At 35.5% G+C, this 17932-nt stretch overlaps 1 protein-coding gene and 2 long non-coding RNA genes across 3 annotated transcripts; all 3 read left to right on the top strand.

Moving 5' to 3' along the window:
- Positions 1 to 9410: 9410 nt before the first annotated feature.
- On the top strand, positions 9411 to 11099 carry LOC142240705 (uncharacterized). Its single transcript, XR_012723360.1, has 3 exons — positions 9411 to 10326; positions 10391 to 10496; positions 10562 to 11099. It is a non-coding gene; the product is annotated as an uncharacterized LOC142240705 (long non-coding RNA).
- An 862-nt stretch (positions 11100 to 11961) lies between these two features.
- On the top strand, positions 11962 to 12595 carry LOC142240854 (uncharacterized). Its single transcript, XR_012723408.1, has 2 exons — positions 11962 to 12325; positions 12382 to 12595. It is a non-coding gene; the product is annotated as an uncharacterized LOC142240854 (long non-coding RNA).
- A 928-nt stretch (positions 12596 to 13523) lies between these two features.
- Positions 13524 to 15582, top strand: TTLL12 (Tubulin tyrosine ligase-like 12). The gene has a single exon (XM_075310538.1). The coding sequence runs from the start codon at positions 13608 to 13610 to the stop codon at positions 15492 to 15494; it is 1887 nt and encodes a 628-aa protein (XP_075166653.1). The 5' UTR covers positions 13524 to 13607; the 3' UTR covers positions 15495 to 15582.
- Positions 15583 to 17932: the final 2350 nt, after the last annotated feature.

The following is a 17932-nucleotide window of genomic DNA, read 5'->3' as shown; positions in this document are numbered from 1 at the left end:
ATCCGGGACATTTCGGGATCCCGAAAAAATCCCGGGATTCTGAATTTTGAAATCCCGAATCCCGGGATTTTTAAAAATCAAACCCGAACGACAGCACTACCATAATTACATACACTCGTTGAATACGTTGTTATCGATCTCAACATTTTGCTTCCACAAAACCCGATATGCCGCTCTATCGAAATGTTCGATATAGCTAGTGAAAATTTCACTACCCACAAAGAATATATTGATATTGAGTATATTTTTTCCGCAAGGTGTGTTACCGGTAATATTCATAAGAAATACATCGACACTTGCTAAAGCCCATTGCCAAAAAACACAGTTTTGCCATTCATTTCTTATGGGAAGCGGACGTTTCCGCTAGAGATGTATACAGGCCTTAACGAAAATACTATGAGGCGTCATTATCGATACCATTTAGAATAAATAGAAATACATTGCAAAACTGCTTAATTGCCAAATTTTCTTTAAAGGTAAGTACTATGTTCGCTTTTGGAGTTGAAATTTTCCCGGTTACTTTATTATAACAGTTCAATATGAAGCAGGAAGTTTTACCATATGTTTCTTAATAATAATAAAACACATACTCTTGATAATTAGACCTAAAATCTCTTTACATATAGTCATGTCTGTTCTGGGTCTCACCGTACTGTATACCACACAACGCACTTGTATAGTTTGTCAACCATCTTTTAAGATTAGATTATTAGGGAGAGAAGTTCCCGTGATATCTCCTAAGAGGGTGGTGTGGTTTACTGTATAGAACGCTTTAGACAAGTCCAACGTTACGAGAATCGAACGTTTATGCGGCCTCTTACTATTCAATCCCACTGCAATGTTGGCTGTCAATTCACACAACGCAATGGTCGTACTCCTGCCAACATTAGATGTTCAGTGAAGTAGAGCAGTAAAATAGCTTCCAGAATCTTCGTAACGAGATAAAGAACAGTTATTGGTCGATATGAATAATCTTCTTTATTTACCAAATGTCTGGTATTTAGAGAGTGTTGAGGCAGACCTTGATGGTATGAACAAAAAACCTAGCGCCATTCTCTCCAATGTGCTTCAACATCCTCGTAGCCGATCCATCTGGGCCAATTGCTGTGGAGCTCTTGGCGGCCTGTATCTCTCGGAGCACATGCTCCTGACTGATGAGAATTGCCTTTTCCTTCTGTTTCCACGATCTGCTGTTTGAGGTTGCGCGCCGAACTGTCTGCAGAAAGCTACACGCGTATAATCCTTCGGACTTTGCCCCCTAAACGAAATATAAATGTTATTTTTTCGTTTGAGGTTCGAGAGCATCCGGATCGTAGAGCACAACTGTTTGGATCCAAGATCAGATTCCCGGAAATGCTTGCTGCACTTTTCTCGCTTGTGGGTGGCCACAAGTAGGTCGATCTCCTTAGCGAGACTCATGATCCTGGGATCAGTTGTATCCACTTTCCGGATCACTTCCCTCTTGTCTGCCAGCCTTGATGCCACCTTGGGGATAGTCCTATATGGAATCCAGAGGGATATTCGCCTAGGAGGAATAAACAAGGTGAACACCAATGCGGTACACACACCCAGAGAAATGGTTGGTTGCAATTCGATCATTACAATGAGGAAATGATGTCAGTAACTTATTTTTTGTTACAAGAACAATGTTTTGATTATTTCCCCCATTATACATCCAACACGACCATAAAAAGTTCACAGGATCAAAACCATTCAATTGGTTACAATAACCAATGACGATAAATTTGGTTTTATGCTGCATAAAATTGTTGAGCTAACCACCAGCATAGTGAGACCTACATCATGGGAATCAACAAATGGTTGGTACAACCAAAAGTTGAGCATACTGTTACGAATGTGATATTTCTAGATTGAAGTTTATTTAAATTAGTTTACGTTAATTTAAATTTCAAATTGTAACGATAAAATTACGTCATAACTTGTTAGAGTCATTTCTTTATTTTCTAGTACTTTCTTAAACATCTTTTGTGTTTCCAATCGTTCATTGTAAAAGTAACGCCTTTTGTTTTATGCCTGCACGACATCTACCTAATCTAGTAGGATGCATTAGATTATTAGCATAAGCCTAAAAGTATGTGTGCCATATCACCTGTAAAATAACGCCGATAGAATATTCCAGATGGTTGTAGGCAATGAAGATAACCAGTTGAATATGTGGTGTTAGATAAATTGTAACAAGATAGTTCTAGATGGTTGTAGGCCAGACTATCCAGAATTTTCGAAATCGTCAAATCACGGTATATAAGCCCCTGGCGGAGGGTGCAGACAAGTCAGTCGTAAGCTAAAGTTTATACAGTACACATCGTAGAGCAAATAAGTGAAGCCATCAGTCGATTATAAGGAAGATCTTGACGAATCAGTAGTAGCCAGCGCCTTGGAAACTCCATCTGTAGCTTCTAATGTTGTTGATTACACATCGATGGTCAATAATTTAAGCAAAATGATGGAAGAAAATTCTCTAAAAATGCAAGAGAACTCAAGAAAAATGATGGAAGAAAATTCTCTAAAAATGCAAGAGAATTCTAGAAAAATGATGGAAGAAAATTCTCTAAAAATGCAAGAGAATTCTAGAAAAATAATGGAAGAAAATTCTCTAAAAATGCAAGAGAATTCTAGAAAATTGGAAGAAAAATTCGACGAAAATTCAAAAAAGATTGACGAAAATTCTAGAATTCTAAGTGAGAATCTTCAACAAATTGCTGAAGGCATGGAAAAACGTGTGGACCATATCGAAAGCCAAATTGGGGAGCTGGATAAGAAGATTATTTCTGTGGATGAGAAAATTATGGTTCATGATGAGAAGTTTCTACACATTGAAAGAAAAATGTCAGAGCTGGAAATTAAAGGTGGACCAGTGCGCGTTATCGAGGGCTCAAAAACCAAACCTCCTGTTTTCGATGGCTCAACTTCATTTGATGTCTTCAAATTCCAATTCGAAATGGTTGCTTGTAGAAATTTGTGGAACGACAACGACAAAGCAATTGAACTTCTATTGGCATTAAAGGGCAATGCCGCTGACGTGATACAAAGCATTCCCGCTGCCTCTAGAAATAATTATAATGAAGTAATAGCGGCACTTCAACGTAAGTACGGCGGAGAACATAAGCAAGACATCTTCAGAATGGAATTAAGAGGAAGAGTCCAGAAGTCAAATGAGACTCTACAAGACTTTGCAACAGAGGTTGAGCGGTTGGTGCTTTTGACATATCCAGGAGAAAGTCATCCACTTGTGGACCGCATCAAGATCGAGACCTTTGTGAATGGAATTAGAGACCCTGATATAAAATGTGCAACATATGCGTCACAAAAGGCTACATTCGCAGAAACAGTAACATTTGCACATGCACAAGAAACTGCGAGATTGTTGGCACGGCCTCAAATTCACAAAGTACGCAGAGTAGAGACCCAGTGTGAAGAAACGCAATCGGTCATTGAATTGGTAAAAGAGGCTCTAAGGCAGATAATGCAAGAAATGAAGCAGCAGGCAAATAAATCTAGAATAAAATGCCATAACTGTGATAAGGCTGGACATCTATCCCGGGAATGTAAAGCGTGGCGTAAAACGTCGGGGTCAATCTCGCCATCTCCATTAAACAATAATCATAAGAAGGCGACCACAAAGCCAAGCGACTCAAATTTAAATTTTGCGGATAATAGAAAAGGTGGCAAACAAGTTATTGATCAAGCCTTGACACGACGGCATTGCAATGTAGAAAGCACACGCTACTCGAAGGCTGAACCACAGGAGACAGTTGTAAATGTCAGGCAGTTACACATCGAATCTGGCACAGACTGGTCAACAGAGCAACGTAAAGATCCCATTCTGAGAAAAATTATTTCGGCGAAAGAAGAAGATAAGAAACCCAGTAAGAAAGACATCGCAGCCGAAAGCCCACTTATGAAATCATACTGGGCTCAATGGGACAGTCTATGTCTGGTCAACGGAACCCTACAACGTAAGTGGGAAAGTGAAGATGGCAAGAATAGCCGCAACTTGATAATCGTGCCAGATTCTAAGGTAAAGGATGTTTTGACGGAATTCCACAATGGACCTAGTGGAGGTCACTTAGGAATAACCAAAACAGCCGAGAAAGTGAAGCAACGATTCTACTGGGTTGGATGCCAGAAATCAATTGCTGAATGGGTAGCAAATTGTGAGAAGTGCATAAAGGCGAAAGGGCCAAGACGAAAAAGTAGAGGTCTTATGCAAGAGTATAGGCCAGGAGCGCCTTTTGAAAGAATAGCAATGGACGTTGCAGGGCCTTTCCCAGTAAGTGATTCTGGAAATCGATATGTCCTTGTGGTCATGGACTACTTCAGCAAGTGGCCAGAAGTTTATGCCATTCCTAACCAAGAGGCGAAGACGATTGTAGATGTAGTCGACAAGAACTGGATATGTCGCTACGGTGTGCCGACCGAGATACACTCAGACCAAGGAAGAAATTTTGAATCGGCCATATTCAAAGAGATGTGTGACTCCCTTGGTATCAAGAAAACAAGGACTACGCCATTGCATCCGCAGTCTGATGGCATGGTAGAAAGGTTTAATCGCACTCTGGAAGAACATCTTCGAAAGGTGGTGGATAACGGCCAACGAGACTGGGACGATCATATACCAAAGTTTTTGCTGTCGTATAGATCAGCCATAGGCCAAGGTCCTATTTGGAACGGAATTGAAGTTGCCCGGAGATTTGATATTTGGCGCTACACCCAATGAGCTCGCCATGGAAGAAACCAGTAACGACATACCAAACACATTTGGTAAAGTTCACGAATCAGTGCGAAACAAAATAAAAATGGTTAGCAACAGAATGAAGGCGAGATATGATCGTGCAGCAAACACTGAGGGCTTTAGTGAAGGACAACTGGTTCTGTTATTCAACCCGCAACGAAAGAAAGGATTATGTCCTAAACTACAAACACAGTGGGAAGGCCCATATAAAGTCATCAAGAAGATCAATGATGTTGTATACCGCATTCAAAAAGACGACAGCCCAAGGTCAAAGATGAAAGTCGTTCACCTGGAACGTTTGGCTCCATACGTAACGGTTTCTGTGCCTATTCGGGACGAACAGGCTTAAGCGGGAGGCAGTGTTACGAATGTGATATTTCTAGATTTAAGTTTATTTAAATTAGTTTACGTTAATTTAAATTTCAAATTGTAACGATAAAATTACGTCATAACTTGTTAGAGTCATTTCTTTATTTTCTAGTACTTTCTTAAACATCTTTTGTGTTTCCAATCGTTCATTGTAAAAGTAACGCCTTTTGTTTTATGCCTGCACGACATCTACCTAATCTAGTAGAATGCATTAGATTATTAGCATAAGCCTAAAAGTATGTGTGCCATATCACCTGTAAAATAACGCCGATAGAATATTCCAGATGGCTGTAGGCAATGAAGATAACCAGTTGAATATGTGGTGTTAGATAAATTGTAACAAGATAGTTCTAGATGGTTGTAGGCCAGACTATCCAGAATTTTCGAAATCGTCAAATCACGGTATATAAGCCCCTGGCGGAGGGTGCAGACAAGTCAGTCGTAAGCTAAAGTTTATACAGTACACATCGTAGAGCAAATAAGTGAAGCCATCAGTTAAACTAATAAATTGTAGATTGTCGTTATTTGAAAAGGACTGTGTTTTAATTATCGGGTTATTAAACACGCCTCAATATAAAAACGTAACAATACTAATATAATCTTAGTTCTATTATAGGACGGGCGTAAGGTAGTTGTTGCAACAAATAAATATTTATATCAACATCAACATGGTAAATGGTATGGCGCTACAAAATTTGCAAAACGGGGAACAGCAATTACTTGATAATAGTCCGCAATACATTGAATAAAGTTTATCCCATAAAAAAGAAGTTGCCTTCAGGTAAGTATCGCACCTATTAATAAAAAAAGTAATATTACAAAAGTTTCCATAAAAATTGCAGGCTTCATACACCAACAAACACAAATATTTTTTACGGCAAGTGAGCTTTTTTTATTGTATTAAGCGCACAGGACAAGCCTAAGTCGATCTGTATCTATATTTAGAGGCTTAAGGAAGAAATTTCTGCCAAGTATATATTGAATTAGGTTCTGTAGTTTGACCACATAATTGCAACCTAATAACCATCTGTCATTGGTATACAAACATTACCTATAAAAAATTGTAAATTGTAATGTAAATTGATAATTATTCCTATCCTTAGGTTTGCTATATAGTCATTCGCAATTTTCTGATGGTTTACATCTTATTATAATCATTATATAGAATGGTCTTATTAATGTGTGATTGCCACTACCTGAACTGGACTTCGTAATTATCAGTTTTATAATTAACGGTTTGTTTATCATATTTTACTTTATTTTTATGGTCGGGGGACCATTAAATTAAATTGAATTATTTTTGTATTATATAAGTTTTTATTATTATTTAGAATAAAATTTATTATCATTGAATATTACATATTGTTGCTCAGGATTTATATGCTATGTAATACAGTTTTTTTGGCCATACTGCTTTTTGTATTATATATGTTCAATAAATAAATAAATAAAATAAAAAAAATAAATAAATAAATTGATCTCACATATATGTAGACCAAAAGCCTTTGTTGTTAGCCCCTTTTGTATTTATTTTCGTAGTTTAATATGATTGTAGATCTTGTAATAAATTAATAAAATCTCAATATAATCCCTTTCATTTAAGTGTAGGTACTATGTTCGGTTTTCGAGTTGAAAACCACTTTATTTTCGCGATTACTTTTCCTTAAATAATCAAAATTATAAATGAAAACAAACTTATTCCTGTAAAGTCTTGCCGAAATATAGAGGAACAAGAAACTACGCATCAATTGTGTTAATTTATCTGCTTTATATTGAACTTTTTTAATAAAGTAACCACGAAAATTTCAACGCGAAAAGCGAACATAGTACTTACCCTAATATACACAGAAAAAAATATCACCAAAATATTTCCAATTAAAAAGTTAATTGAAGTTGAATATTTTTTCAATTAATAAATTAATTGATACAATTAACTTTTTAATCAAGATAGAACATAAAGTTAATTAAGTCAATGATTGAAAATTTTAAAATTTTTAATTAAAAAATTAATTGATACAATTAACTTTTTAATCAAATTCGGAAGACTAAGTCAGTTAAAAAAAGTGATGAACATTTCTTAATCCAAATAAAAACTCTAAACCAATTCAGAAAGTAATTGAAAACAGTTACCTTTTTAAATAAAAAATTAATTGGGGTTTGCATTCAAAATCAATTAAATTTTTAATTGAATCAATTAAAAAATTAATTGAAAATTGCTAATGACATCAATTAATATTTTAATCAAGAATTTTTTCTATGCCCAATTAAAACTGTGATTGATACTATCATTTTCGTGATTGAAGACATTTCAATTAAAAAATTAATTGGATCAATTAATTTCGTGATTGAATCAGAAAAAAAAATTTTTTGTGTAGGAATTTGGTTAGGATAACAATAAAGAAAATCGAGGGCGGTTGCATCAACAAACAAAACAATTAACTTGAGATTGCGACAACCAATGCAAAGTTGATCCAACATGCTACCATGCAGTTACAATTGCCAAATGTTATGCTATGTTCCCACCGACTCGTTTTCCTCATTCGTTTTTCCAAAACATTTCACCGTTCACACCGGGTTGAGATGTTTTAGTTTGACAGTTATCATGGAAACTAGAAATTCACATTTCCTCGAACTTCACATATATGCAACCTATGTCCAAATAATTACCGCGAGCGCAAAGGGGAAAAATGTTTTATGTTATGTTCACATGTCCATGTTCTTAAAAGCCTTTGTTAATTCTTTTTTTCTATGAAACTTATTTCAATATTTTGACATATATTTTGAATAGGGTATGTTATTCGGGGTATATTCAAAATTAGGTGGGTTCACATTCTAATATTGACGTGTTTTGGAGGAAAACTTGTGTTTTGAACTTGTTTTTTAGTATGGCAAAAACGACTCGTTTTGAAGCGCTTATAAAGGGAAAACATTTCAAACCCCAAAACATGCTTGGTGAGAACACCATATTAGTTGTGCTGACAGATATCATTGATAGTTGATGGAACCACCTGCTTTCGGTTGGCAAATAATTCGGTTGAGGCAACGAATTTGTTTTCTGGGTGCACCAAGAATCCCAAGATTCTTGGTTTGACTTTTGATAGCCTGTTCCTCTTAGGAAAACAAGCGGAAATTGTGGCCAACAACCTAGGGAGTAGATACAAGATCCTGAAGGGATTGGCTGGTAGCACCTGGGGGAAAGATAAAGGGATGATACAAAGTTCCTATGAGTATAGTGGTCGCCACCTTATCGAGTATGCGGCCCCCGTTTGGACTCGCAATATTAGCGATACCCGACGGAGAAATCTTCAAACGGTGCAAAATACTGCGTTGCCGATTGTACCTGATTATCACTCTAAAATACCAGAAAGCATCTGCAACAAGAGTCCCAAATGCTATCCGTGAGGCAACACTGCATCCTCCTCACCCTCCACCACCTGATAAAGTGCAGAGGGGTAAACCACCCGAACCATGCCACATCCAGGAGGGTAGCAACCGAACGAGGCAATCCCGTTCGGTTCGATTTTAGGAAAGATATTCAGTCAATAGACCACTTGATCGGCGATGACAGTGATGAGGGAATAAGGACGTCGGCTCACACGGCAGCAGTCCAAAATGTTATCGGTGAGGCAACACTACACCCTTCTCACCCTCCAGCACCTGATAAAGTGCAGAGGTGTTAAACACACCTGGTAAAAAGTTAGTAGTTTGAAATCCCTTTTCTAAAGCAAATGACAGTTGACATCTAGTTAAAGTGGATTTTGGAAGTGTAATGTGAATGAGGTACTAAAGTTTCGGAATCTGACTCAGTTCGAAACCAAAACTTTTTACTAGCATTAGAAAAATTTGACGTAAATCGAGGTGAGAATAATTTCATTAGCCCAGGAACTAGTAAAAAATTTGGCATTTGTTGAAATTCTTGACATTAACGAAACCAGATGGCTTGTTTAGATTATCTCAAAAAAATCAAAAATTATTTTATTTGTTAAAGAAATGACTAAAGGAAACTAGCAATGTATATCTCACCATAGTTAATTGATATCTCACCATATTTATTTTAGTTATACTACGTTCTCACTAGACACGAAATCCTCGTAAACGAGGATTTTGGCCGAAATCCTCCTAGATCGCAGTAGATTTGCAATAGGCAAATATCAGCTGGCTCGTAGAGGATTTCAACAAAATCACTTTCAAAATCCCCTATACTGCCTTGCACAACTATGGTTTTGGTACTAAAAATGCGCTTTTTGCAACCCTGCCACAATTTTCCTTTTATATGAATGTGTGTGTACATACGGGTTTGTATTTGTATTCATATATTTACAAACAGCTGTTAAATCCTCAAATCTACGAAATCTCGTTATTTTGCCAGTCCGAACCAAAGACTTTGTAATTATAACAAGATGTCCAAATTGCCTCTTGTTCTTGAATAGATAAAAGTGCACGACTTTAGGTTCACACACGTTCGTTATCTATTTTGCTTGTTGGCAGGTTTCTTTGCAACATTTTCTCCAATTCCTCTTTAAAATTGTATTCGTAGCAATCATGTGTCTAAATAGCTGTGTTCGGGGGACCAATAATGTATAATAATTTGTGACTCTAACATTTTTCGTTTAGACAAAAACACGAACAAAAAGGGATAAAAAAACAAAAATTGACAAATAAAGAAGTTAAAAGAGGGAAACATTTTGAATTGGTCGCTACTACGGGCGTGTTTCCAAAATTAAAACTGTAAAGTAAAAATTCCTATTTTCTCCGAAAAACTGTAGAAAACTTAACGCAGAAAGTACCCTGCCAGCATTTCAAAGTTCCATTTCAACCTCATCGTTACCACAGACTCGTAAATGTCACTTCAACCATCATGAAAACCCAATAAACACAGGATGAGCGTTTTTCAAATGCAACAACTTTTCAGTTTGAGGGTAAATATAATTTTCAACATAAATTCAACTTGACTTGAAATAGCTCATCTTCAATACATCTTCAAATTGTTTGCGAATTACTTCCAATTTGCCAAAATGTTGACGAAATCTTTGAAAAGGTGTTGAAAATAATATGAGAAAACTTTGACAAAACACTACCCTAAAATGCAACGAAAAAACCATGTGGTTTTCAATACTTATTTGTGCAAGGAAGTTCGTGGTCAAATACAAGAAATTAAAAAATTGACAATTCTAGACAAATAACCAAATAGTTTATAAAAATAGGTAAGTGAAGATAAAAAATGAAATAAATCTTTAAGGAAGTCACTAAAAGTATATCTCTTTGCAGAAAACTAAAATTATGGATTCTACGTTCTTGAAAATATTAGAAAGCTGACCGATGAAAAAATGGTGGACAATTAACTGGAACTGCTTCAAATAGTTTATAATAATTGGTACGTCAATATGAGAAATTAAATCAACACTTTAGAGAAGTCACTAAATTTAAATCTCTTTGCAGAAAACTAAAATCTTTGGATGCTACATTCTTGCAAACATTAGGAAGCTGACCAATGAAAAATGAGTGGCTTATCGACAAGAAAAAGTTTCCAGAAACATTACAAGTACAACCAATTAAAATTGTTAAAAACAACAAATTGTTGAAATCAACAACTTCTGGATGAAAATGTGCATCACATCGTCAGTTTAATTCATATGCTATTATCAGTTTAAAATGGATATTTTGTGAATTTCTTCTGCTGGGAATCAATTCTAACACGCGGTCCAGTACGTTCCTAATTTCAAATTGCCCCCATGTTAATAAATTTTAATGCTGTTTTATGACACCAAAAGGAAGGAAATCGAATTATCAATGCAAACGTGTTTACTAATAATGTTTAAGATATTTAAAGTTTTGTTGTTTTTTTTTGTTCTTATTTGTTGATATGTTTAATAAGATTATTATATATCAATTGGTATTGTGGTGTATTATGTAGTGTAGTGTATTTTTATATATTTTATTTTGAAGAAAATGAATAAATTATACAAAATTCATAGAATTTTGGCTTTGACATTCAATTTGAAGTGGGGATATCATTCATACAAATTTAGGTTGAAAGGTATTTTCAACGATGTTAAATTTGAATTTGACTCGCATCGAAAATTGTTTGACAAATTATTGACTAGCGATGCATTTCAATTTGAGGATAACACTTGAGATATTATTGCTAATGTGTTGAATTTCACTGTTGAGGGTAATGTCTGTTTTTTGTTGAGAACGCGATTTTCTCAACAATTTCTCAACTTGAATATTACCCTAATCCTTTGAAAAAATGTTTGAAAAATTGTTGAAATTTTGCATTTTTCAAACGTTTGTGTTTATTGGGAAGGTACATCAAAAAGTACATGCAAGTAATTTGCCATCCCTACTGTTAAAAAAGCCATTTTTTTTGTGAAACGCCAAGCGCAACCAGCTTGTTATATTACATGTTAGCCTGATACCGAAACAGGCAATTGACGTCCAAATGCATTATATCTAATTATACAATTATTATTCGAGCTTTATGGACAGATATAGATTAAGGAACATGGTTAATAGAGCCATTGAAAAGAAAACGCCAGATACAAATCTATACACGCCTGGACTGTACATGTTTCGGTTCGGGCGAATGAACCTTTCCACAGCCCGTCGTAAAACTAGGAAAAACACGACTAATGTACGCGTTAGAATTGTTGTTGTATCCTGGAAACCAGTTTCTGTTAATTGTCATATGTTGTAGTTGACTGTAGAAACAATAAGCATTGTTCGACTGTTCACCACTTAGGTGAATTCTAACAAATTAGCTTTCTAAAAATAAATTTCGTGTTGTTGCATTACTATGTAACAAAACGAAATAAAAATAAGATTAAGGGACTTGTAAGTTATATGAAAAGATGATGTACAGTGGGAGAAAAGATGATTCAATTTGTAAGAGGAAATTTCCCAAATGTTTTCTCCATAAGGAGTTAGCATAAAGGGCCCAAAATTTAGTTATCTCTCCCAGCCAGATCTATACTAAAGGCTGTGGAAAGGTTCATTCGCCCGAACCGAAACATGTACAGTCCAGGCGTGTGTAGATTTGTATCTGGCGTTTTCTTTTCAATGGCTCTATTAACCATGTTCCTTAATCTATATCTGTCCATAAAGCTCGAATAATAATTGTATAACCAGCTTGTTATATTTTAATTAAATAAAAACGAAAATAAAGTTCTGAAAACATAGATTATACGCTTAAAATTGTGAAAGGTATATTGGTGAACAATTTTTGATTTTCCAAATGGAATAAAGTGATTGTTTTTCAGATATTTTACAGACACGCTGCCTCCATGGAATAAAAACACTGGTTGATAGACGCAGCAACATGTAACTCGCTACTTGTAACTCAACATCATCATTAATGCCAAAAATTATGTTAAATGTAATGTGATAGTGGTATAAATGTTATATTTTTAAGAATTTTTAAATGTTTAATCAAATTAATAAATATCTAAACAAACGTGTTTTACTCGACCACAATGATTCTTTTACAACTATCTTAAAATGCACTTTTTCTGATTGTTTGGAGGGTCCCTTATTGGCGTCGTTCTAAATTGATCTATAAAGGCACCTAATAATTGCACTCATGCGAAACATTTTTGTAGTAACTTGGCGTGGTACAACTTCTCAATAGTTACGGCGCTTTTCCGACGAGTTTTTGATGTCGTATATGATTGTTTTCGACGTAGTGGGGATTCTCAAAAGAGTCCCCAAATTCAAAAAATGTTGGCAGGGTATTAAGTTCCAGTTTAGACGTTAAAATTGCCATTTTTATCATCATATAATTATAAATAAACCATATTAGGCATTATGTCTTGTATGGCAATGCAATTTGTAAAGATACGGTACCAATAAAGACACAACAAAATAAAAATAAACACAATTTACTTCAAGTAATTTCTTTTGGCATAAATGTTGAATGAAAAAGAGTGCAGAAACAGGCCTACTAACCGAATTGAAAATTCTTCATTTTCTTTTCTTTTTTAGATTCGTAACATCATACCCATCTTTTTTCCAACTCTCTCATACATGTATGAACCTAAACTCATGAGCCTATTGGAAAAAAAGAGGAAGCATATAGACATCTTGTTATTTCAGATAATCTTTGGTCCGAACACTAGAGATTTGTGAAGAGATTTTGGTTCTAAATAGCGAGATTTCGTGTCTAGTGCGAACGTAGTTTTAAAAATCTAATTTTGCATACGATAGCTTTACACTTGGCCCACACGCGTACATTTCTTAGGTCTGTGACATTTTCTGTGAGAAAATATTTGAAAGCGTGTTGAATGTTACCATTTTTCACATGCTTGTGTTGGTTTGGTTATCTTGTGTCTTCACCATGGTCCTTACATTACGTTTGGTTTACGTTTTTGTGAACTTGACTAATCATGTTCGATGCTAATAAAACAGCTGACATGCACCCAGAAATCCCGGACTTTATTTTTGCGAGGTATTCACACGCGAGTCGAGTACAACTTTTCTCCGGTAAATAATGGATGGCATAAATTTGTTTAATCAATTTTTGGCACGGCATAAGCCACAGCTCCAGGCATCAGCTGTCCCCCAACATTTTTGGCAGTCCATATACCACAAAATAACCACAGAGACTTTTGATGCGGGTGTTGTACTACAACTAATGTTGATCGAATATGATGAAGACGAAGAATATGTAAATATGACAGATGACGAAAAAAATTGTCGCCCTACATTTGCCCTTTCGGTGCAAAGTGAAAATGGTTTACTTGCTAGCGACCCTAATAACATATTTTTGGTAGATCATGCCTGGACATTTCGAATCAATATGGCACGCCAACAGCTGGAGGAATATGATCATTTATTGAATCGCATGTGTGCTATAACTGGCGTCGACTTAGAGGATGAGCAGAGGGTGGACAAAGTTTTGGATAAAATGTGGAAATATTGTCAAGCGTATACATTATCCAGTGACCAATTGAGTGATGAGGAGAGACAACCAATTTGGTATGTTATGGACGAAGTAGGTTCGGCTGTTGGGCACTCGGACGATCCAAATTTTAGATTAGTGCCATTCCTGCATTTAGATACACAAACAACTTATAGCCTTTTATTCCCTATTAAAGATTGTGCCCAAGGTGACCAGGTGTGTCGTGATTATGTCGAATATGTCGCCAAGGAGGCTGAAGAAAGGAAAGCATTGTTATTGCCATGGGAATTTACCGATTTAACTAAAGAAAGCTTTGTTCAGTGCGAACCCTCCGCCGATTACTTTTCTTCTGGCCATATACCAGAGACGTTCCCAATGGAGGAACTTTTATCCGAGCCTCAGATTGATAGAAATAATCCTTTAAAAGTTTATGCCGAATATGAAATAGTTCGACAGCATTTAACATCGCCCTATTTCGATTTGGTAGATGAACCTGAGGAGGCCGATATTCTTTGGCTCACTACACATTATAAGAACTTTGCAGAGTTGGCCCAGGACACACCAAATAAGTTCATTAATCAATTTCCATTTGAATATGTTATAACAATAAAAGATTTACTAAGTATTACGTGCCGCAGGGCTTGTGCTGAGCACCATAACAGTGAAACATTGGAAACCTATCCTTCGTGGCTACCAACTACTTACAATTTGAAAACGGAGATACTGCAATTTGCCTCCTATTACCAGAATAGATCTGCAAAAGGTCTCGATAATCATTGGATTATTAAGCCTTGGAATTTAGCCCGAGGTCTTGATACACATATTACAAAGAATCTGACGCAGATATTGCGATTACCAGCGACCGGACCGAAAATAGCACAAAAATATATTGAAAATCCCGTCCTTTTCTATCGCGACACTCTCAATGCCAAGGTGAAATTTGATGTACGTTATGTTATCCTACTTAAAAATGTAAAGCCTATGGAAGCTTACGTCCATCGAAAATTTTATCTAAGATTTTCAAATAAATCATTTTCACTTGATCATTTCGACGATTATGAGAAACATTTCACTGTAATGAATTATCAGGATAGTGCAGAGCTTCATCATGTTAAATGTGAAGATTTTCTCGATTTATGGCAAGAACAGTACCCTAACCATATGTGGTCTGACATTGAGAATAATATATGTACCATGTTGTATGAAATGCTGGAATGTGCCACAAAAAATGTCCCAGCACCATGTGGAATTCAACCCTGTTCACAATCAAGAGCCTTATATGCTGCTGATATCATGTTATCATGGGACAACCAATTATCCGCTATGCAACCAAAGCTTTTAGAAGTGAACTGGACACCTGATTGCAAGCGAGCTTGTGATTATTATCCAGAATTTTACAACGATATATTCAAGTTGCTCTTTTTGAATGAAACGAATGATGAAGTTTTTAGACTCTTACAAAAGGATAATTACTAAAGGAATTGTGTGTCCTATAATTGTGTTTAATATTTTGTTAATCTATCTATAAATAATAAAAAATTGGTTGGATATTTAAAAAGAACAATTATTTTTTAGTATCGCATACTTTAATTTTTGTAACTTAATTTGATAAACATCGTAAATATAAAAGTTCTCACATTAGTGATGCTTCATTTGGTATGGGATAATATTCACATTTAGGCGTAAGTATTTAGTATAAACGTAAAAAATTTCTTTATGACCGTGTATGTCAATTAGAGGAAGTTTACGAGAAGATATAAACCGCGGATGATACCAAATTCGGCTCAATCTGGCCCCCTTTAAACAACTATAATCCTAGTAACTCATAAGATGACGTCGAAATGAAGCAATCAATCAATTTCTTAATTTTAAATCTATGGTTTATCTCCTTCTTAGAAAATGTATGATGCTTAATGTTTGTTCTGTATACACTATAGAAGAAGCCTTCGTTTCCGAGATTTGTAGTCCACCTCAACGATGCAGTTCGGCTCAATCTGGCCCCCTTTAAACAACTATAATCCTAGTAACTCATAAGATGACGTCGAAATGAAGCAATCAATCAATTTCTTAATTTTAAATCTATGGTTTATCTCCTTCTTAGAAAATGTATGATGCTTAATGTTTGTTCTGTATACACTATAGAAGAAGCCTTCGTTTCCGAGATTTGTAGTCCACCTCAACGATGCCGGTATTTTTCTGGCCCTTGTCCCCAAATTGGGACGCTTTTTTTAAGAAGTTTATGTTATTTTCATTTTTTAATTCAATTGACAGTTCATTAAACAATTTAAATTATAATTCCTCACAAAAATCCATAAACATTTATGTCAAGTTTTTATAAAAAACACAAGGAATATAAAATGTTTAAGCCAGTTTAAAATATCATTTAATACAAGCCGTCATGGGTATAAAACATCATCGAATTTTTATCTTTATGAACCAAAATTTACAATTTAAAATGGGCTTATATGAACCCTATTCATCATGTCTATGTATATATGGGATATATTGTCCGAAACAATGATCGTATTTATTCATTATTACTTTTCTCTAATAATCCATTAAAAAGAATATAATCTTTGTGAAAAATTGCTTTGGGATATTCCCCACCAAGTTTTATTAAAATTTGCATCAAACAGGTACTATTTTATATTGTTTTTTACTGATTTAATTTATGTTTTAGCGGCTAAACTCGAACTTAATACCCACCTTAAAGGTGATGTAACATAGAGCAGAACAGTGTGCTAAAACTCCAAAATGCAAAAGGAAATTCAGGTTCTGTTTGCTCAAATAACAAACATTCTCTGCTATTTTTTAAGCTCGACTACTCTAAAACTTGTTTCTGTTTGGAGGAAACAAACAAAATTGAATATTTAACAAATTAAGGCATAACAGCAAATAAAATGTTTGCTGTTAGTCATTTTTAAACTGTTTATTCGGGCAGACCTATTAAATGCTCCCTGAACCCTCAAATCTAGCTAATGCGAGAAACCGCCAATTGATTCAAAACGGGTTTCCCGCAGCACATGCTTGTGTTTCCTGAATAGCCACACAAAACTAAATCAGGCGAATACAGTGGTTGTAGAGAGAAATTGGTTGAATTTTTGAAGAATCAATCGCGTTTCGCCAGAGTGTAGTTCTCAAAACGGTTTTCCCGCAGCACATGCTTGTGTTTGCTGAATAGCCACACAAAACTAAATCAAGCGAATACAGTGGTTGTAGAGCGAAATTGGTTGAATTTTTGAAGAATCAATCGCGTTTCGCCAGAGTGTAGTTCTCTGTTGGTAGATCGACCAATATACTGAGACCCGCGCAGCACATGCTTGTGTTTGCTGAATAGCCACACAAAACTAAATCAGGCGAATACAGTGGTTGTAGAGCGAAATTGGTTGAATTTTTGAAGAATCAATCGCGTTTCGCCAGAGTGTAGTTCTCTGTTGGTAGATCGACCAATATACTGAGACCCGCGCGGTACTTTTTTTATTACTTATATAATCGTGTACTTACCGGACGTTAGTAGTGAAAACATTTTACTTTGGATATATGGTCATTGTTTAGCACTAAGGATGGTAATCAGAATAACAAATCCAGCTTGTTAATATGAACTCTGGACCGCATAAGAGCTTAATTTTGCAACTCAATTCCTTGTGCTAAAACTAACACGGAGGTGTCTTTACTAGTTCATCTCATCACACTGTGCGTCTGATTTCGTGATAATATAGTCAAAATCTAGGAGATATTCTTACTTATATCATCATCTCATATCAGGGGGAACAGCCCGTTGTCATCATGTCGGTTTCGAAAGGAATGCTACACTGTGAAATATTAATTTACAAATAAATTACAAAGTTGGTGATAATTGTTTGTCATTTTTTTCTTCTTTTGAATAATAAACATACTGTACTCGGATCGAAGAA

The sequence above is a fragment of the Haematobia irritans genome, chromosome 5, assembly GCF_050003625.1.
Source record: "Haematobia irritans isolate KBUSLIRL chromosome 5, ASM5000362v1, whole genome shotgun sequence".
Taxonomy (NCBI): domain Eukaryota; kingdom Metazoa; phylum Arthropoda; class Insecta; order Diptera; family Muscidae; genus Haematobia; species Haematobia irritans.
This window is presented reverse-complemented; position numbering and strand designations above follow the sequence as displayed.

Coding starts and splice junctions, on each gene's coding strand:
- TTLL12 (XM_075310538.1), top strand. CDS start 13,608: ATGGATGGCATAAATTTGTTTAATCAATTTTTGGCACGGCATAAGCCA.